General features: G+C 40.6%; 1 protein-coding gene across 1 annotated transcript in view; it reads right to left on the reverse strand.

The window, feature by feature from the left end:
• Positions 1–5,846, reverse strand: part of Piezo2 (piezo type mechanosensitive ion channel component 2) — a 354,156-nt gene that overhangs the window by 203,839 nt on the left and 144,471 nt on the right. The window contains exon 3 of the mRNA XM_026783664.1: positions 4,398–4,523. Coding sequence (XP_026639465.1) covers positions 4,398–4,523 — 126 coding nt within the window. The remainder of the gene's footprint in view (positions 1–4,397; positions 4,524–5,846) is intronic.

Here is a 5,846-nt window from a genome sequence, read left to right on the forward strand (position 1 = left end):
TGTGCAACTCAGAGGTATGGTGTGTGTGTGAAGGGTGTAGGTGTTGACCTGGGTATGCAACTCAGATGTGTGATATGTATATGTGTGTAAGGCAGTAGGTGCTAGGTTTGAGTGTACAGCTATGCGATATATGTGTGTGGAAGTGCTATGTCTAGGTGTGCAAATGAGTCTTGTTATGTGTGGGGTTAGCGGGTGCCAGGACAGGGTGTGCAGCTCAGATGTGCAGTGACTTCCCACAGCTCTCCTGTCCTCACAGAGCCTATGTCTTTGTCATTACAGTACCTGCCGCAATTTAGTGATTGCTGCAACTTAGCTTTGTATTTACACAAGAAAAGGACACCCAGGAGAAGGTAATAGGACCTGGCCAGCTAAGAGACCTCCTGCCCTGTGCATGAAATGATTCAATAGTGTTCCTGGCTAGGGGGAGCCAGGAATGTAAGCTCTCACCCACTGCCTCAACTGCTGCAGATGCCTTCAAAGACCACGGCTGTTCAGACATACAGCCATGCTAGTCCTACAGTCCTGGTTAAATAATAACACAGACCCATGGAATGCCCTCCCTGAAGAAGAGCAAATCCTCTCAGCAGTGAGAAAAAACAAAATGTAGTCCCTGGAGTGAAAAAACCATGATCTCTAGTGTCTTTGGCTAGTAGATGCCCAGTGGTGTAAGCTTCCATATGTAATTATTATCAACAGCAATTTCTCTTGCATCATTTTGAACCTAGAATGTTTCTTTCAAACAAGAGCATGCTTTTGCACAGCACAGGAATCCAGACTGGTCTGGCTTGGAAATTTCACTGACATGGCTACATATCTACCACAGAGTCAGACACAGGACTTCTGTGTAACCGGCAGTGACATAATCGAAACCAGGCTCACATTTATTTAAGTAGTACGGTTCTGATAGAATGAAAATATTTTAGTTAGTGGTACAACACTTTGGGGGAAAATTTACAGATGTCTCCCCTGCTCCACTGATTCCTCACTTACCTACAGGAGCACTGTTTGGGGTGGGTGAAGGAGGAATAGGGAGGGAGGGAGTGAGTGAGTGAGTGAGTGAGTGAGTGAGTGAGTGAGAAAGAGTGAGGGAGGGAAGGAGAGAGAGAGAGAGAGAGAGAGAGAGAGAGAGAGAGAGAGAGAGAATATGAGAGAATATTATGTTTCAGCTATGCACAATGGCACCTTTAAGAAATCTGCCAACCAGTAAAAATCTAAATAGTGGTGGTTGAAAAAAATAACAAAACTCTTCCCTGCTTCCAGTTAATATTCACAGGACTCAAGGGGAGCAGGGCTTTCAAGGGTTCAATATTTATAAATGCTACTGTTGTCCCCCAAACACGTGTCTTGGATTCATAAGAGAAGCAGGGAGCTTTTACCATAATGGGGTGAGGGTATGAGTTTAAAGTAGAGAAACAAGTCATTAAGAAACAGAATTAAAATCCACAAGTGAGCACTTGGTGGTCTGGGATTTGAACACCACTTGTTGGAGACATTTTTTCCTCATTCACTAATGTTTTAAAGACATGGAAAGTGCTTGTGGTGTGTAACACTGCTGACCAAGAGGGTGTTTGTCTTTTCATTTAAAATTTGGATGTTTCAATCAAGGACTTTGTGCTTGCAGCGCTGATGGTAAAGCCATCGCTCCATCTGCCTGGCAAAAATCACGTCGGGATGGGAAGCCAACCCGACTCTAAATGAAAATCCTCACCTCCCAGCCTCACACCGTTCTCAGGAGTTTCTGTAATCTGACCGTGAGACATTCTCTAGCCTTTCACCTCATCTGTGCTGACCCTGGACACTAAATGAGCTGCAAAGCCCTGAAGTCTGTGTTCCTCTTTTATCCCGTTTCAAGAATGTATTCATATTAATGCTACACAGGAAACTGAACCAACACAAGCCTGCAGCTCCTGAGGAGCCAGCACTGGCCCAGGAAGCAGCATGATTTTTCAGAAGAAATTTATGATGTCTATAAATTCACCTTCAAGGTACCTATGACTGGAAGGAAATAACTCGAGTTTTGAAAACTCCGTCTTTAATCTAGTCCCTTCCTATTGGTTACTTCATCAAAAACACTGGAACTTCAAAATGGAAAGCTGATGAAGATCCAAATAAGCTTCAAGTTGGAATTCAGTTCTTTGAAACTGAAGTTTGCTATATGACTTCCATTTTGTTGATTCATGCCAAGGAGAGTCCCATCTGGGAACATGGAAGAAAGGGAAGGGAGGGTCTCATCAGATTCATGGGCAGGTTATTCTGCAGTGTGGCCTCTAGAAGGAACATGGGAATAGCCTGACATTGAGAAGCTGGATATTGAGAAAGTGATGTAAGAGTCTCCTATAAACCCCAAGAATGGATGGGTGATGGAGGAAGGTCATTGGTTAATTATAATAAAGAAACTGCTTGGCCCTCATAGGTTAAAACATACGTGGGAGGAGTAAACAGAACAGAATGCTGGGAGGAAGAGGAAGTAAGCTCAGAGGCCATGCTCCCCTCTCCCGGGCAGATGCAATGAAGCAAGCCGCCAGGTCAGACATGCAGAATCTTTCCCGGTAAGACTGATGCTAAGACAGATTATAAGAGATGGGTTGATGGGGATATGAGAATTAGCCTGTAAGGGCTAGAGTTAATGGGCCAAGCAGTGTTTTAAAGAATACAGTGTCTGTGTAATTATTTTGGGGCATAAGCTAGCCAGGCGACCAGGAGCTGGGGCGGCAGGAACACAGCCCGCAGCTCCCACTACAAGTGGGTAAGAAACATAGAAAGACGAGAGGAAAGGTGCTGGTTCTCACAACAGCAAGGTCTGTTCTCCCAAGCACTGGGGAATAGAAGCATCCATCGATGTCATTACAGTCTCACTTGACATATCCTTGCCTAGGGAAGAAGAGCCAAAGCCAGAACAAACGTATGTGTGTATGTATGTATGTATGTATGTATGTATGTATGTATGTATGTATGTGTGTATGTGTATAAGTTGTCTACCTCTACTTCATGAGAGAACACATACAAAATAAACACATTTATAAATACAGAGAAGAGAAAGTTGTGTTGCAATTTCATGTTGCATTTTGTATCTATGTAGAACTGTGGGACAGCCTCGTCGCAGGAAATACAGAAACACCCAGACAGACTCCAAAAATGACAGTGAGTTTCATCTAAGCTGATGTACCTCAACACCTTCTGTGTCCATCAACAAATGATACTATTTGCAAAAGGACACTGAAGTGTACCTCTCCATAGGTATGCCATGCCTTTAGGAATGAAGACTATGTTTTTAACTAGCATTTTGAATAATTACCTGCAATTTTGAATATGTTAAAACAATCCCTCTTAGTTATATATATAAGTTGGGTAGATTTATGGTACATACATATTAGTTTAAAGACAAACAGCCCTATCTTAAAATAGAGATTTCAAATAGAAATACAATTTGGGCAGGAATTGCTATTAAAGGAATTTTGAGCCTAATAAATCCTTAGCTCTGCAAATGTCTCAAAGTTTCAGAGAGACGGCTAATGAATAATTTATGACTGCAAACACCATCACAGAATCCTGCACTGTATTTAACTTAATGCCCTCAGGTGCATGAAGAATTCTGATCTTTTTCATTTTACAGGGAAGGAGTGTTTACTTCCTTTTCCTTATACTTGCGCTCATGAAAGTTCAGGAAATTTCAAAACCACAAATGGGTTTCTCAAAGAAAAACTGACAAGTCAAAACTGTTATTAGAGTCTATTTCAAATATCTCAGAGTCTCTTTAGTTTTAACTGAAAACACACGAATTGGATTCCATCTACTTGAAATGTTTATTTTTTCAAGAGACAAACACAAATTCTATTGAAACTGAAGTATGATTTACTTTGGGATGAGAACAGCGGAACAAAGTAGTAAATATATTGACTTTCTCATATCATAAGTTTACACTCTGAGTGAGACATTTGCTTCCTCATAAATATCACGTGAAAAAAAAACAGTTTGAAAATAAATGATACGCATTATGCCATTTCCCATAGACATAACAAATGCTATACTGTGTTTGTCACAATTAAATCACGTAATATCATTAAGTTTCTGCACTCTCATCACAGATTGGACATTCCTGTCCTACAGTTGAGTTTTGAGAGATTTATGCAAAACACAATTTTAGAATAAGACCAATGACTATGTTTTACAATCATATATGATGCTACCATCTAAATTGGAGACCTCACTTTCCATGGCAAATCCTATATAGAGACATTCATACATGCACACTCACCTATATTATTCTACACTAGAGTAGTGAATGACCAAAATTACAATGAATTCCATAGTGCAACCCTGTCACAGATTCCTTTGGGTGTGATGATAGCTAGCTCCGGTGCACGCACACTGAGGGGAAGCACAAGGCTGGTACTCACAGTTGTAAGCAGGGGCGAGGCGATGCTGAGCTTCCAGGCTGGCCAGTGTGATGTGGAAAATGATGTGCAGCAGCAGGAAGGAGAGGCTGGTGAGGCACAGAGACTGGAGCAACCGCCCTGTGTGTCCTGGGGAGGAAGCATTGGAGTGTCAGGGAGAGCTCGCATGGCAACCATATGGAAGCCCCAAGCCTGGCTCAAAAGTGAAGCAATGTGATTTTTATCTTAATTATAAACCTACAGACAAAGGACATCTCATTTCCTTTGCAATATTATATAACTGTCTTTACATATTAAAATTAAGTATAAGGAAATTCTTGACAAATTTCCTGTTTGTTACCATGGATTAGAAACAAGTGCCAGATCAGAAAATTGTATAGAAAAACATAGCTAGCATGGAATGGACCCATAATATTCTCTCAATAAAAGTAGTTTAAGAAATTAAAAATAAGAAGAAAATAACCTAAGATATCCTACAAAGTTATGATAACTTCAATTTCAAAAATAAATACAGATAAGGAAGAAAACTGTAAATCAACTTCACTTCTGAGCATAGACATAAATTATAAAAAAATATTAACCATTGAAATAGAATAAAATATAGCTTGGCATATTTATCAGAGTACAAATAGGTTTAATATAAGAAATCCATGTGAAATTCACATACTAATGCATTCGTACTACTTTTCTTGATACCACGAAAGAGACATTTTATAAGGCTCAAAAGCAAAAAAGCATTAATGACTTCAAAGAAATAGCTAAGAAAACTAAGAATGCAGGGAACTGACTTTAGATATTGAATAAATCACAATGACACAAGCATCCTGATTTTGGTGAGCATTTAGGCGTCAGCCTATGCTGTCAAGAGAATAAGTGAAGCATCCAACCCCATCATCACAGGGACGGGCAGCGCCACGAGGAAAGAAACTGTTGCGTCTCGATGATAAGGATTGCATGCCGATAGCATATGAACAAAGTGATTGCTTTCCAGACAGAGATTTGCTGAGTATCAGTACAGAACGTCAAGCTGAGCCCAGAGACCAAATGTGAGAACAAATATGAGAATTCAATAAAGCTTTCAGATACAAGATCATCTTACAAAAACCAATACACATCCTCTACATCAGCAATTTCAAGGTACAAAATCAGAATACAAGTTAGTTAGCAGTCAAAGCTGTTTTGTAATGATTTTGCAGCTCGGCCCAGAAAGAGAGCACAATCATCTGATTAAACACAACCTAGGTACTGATGAGAGTTTACAGTGTCACAAGGTCCCCAGTAAACTGAGGCTAACACTGAGGGCTATTCTTTATCACCTGGACAGCCTTCTCTCAGCTAGTCAGGCTGAGTAACAAAAGGCATGCATAGAAACTCTTCCAGCAATGGGGATGTTCTATCGGGAACTCACCAAGGCCAGCTGGACTGGGTCTGAAAAAGCATGGGATAAAACCG

Source organism: Microtus ochrogaster, chromosome 18, assembly GCF_000317375.1.
Source record: "Microtus ochrogaster isolate Prairie Vole_2 chromosome 18, MicOch1.0, whole genome shotgun sequence".
Lineage (NCBI taxonomy): Eukaryota > Metazoa > Chordata > Mammalia > Rodentia > Cricetidae > Microtus > Microtus ochrogaster.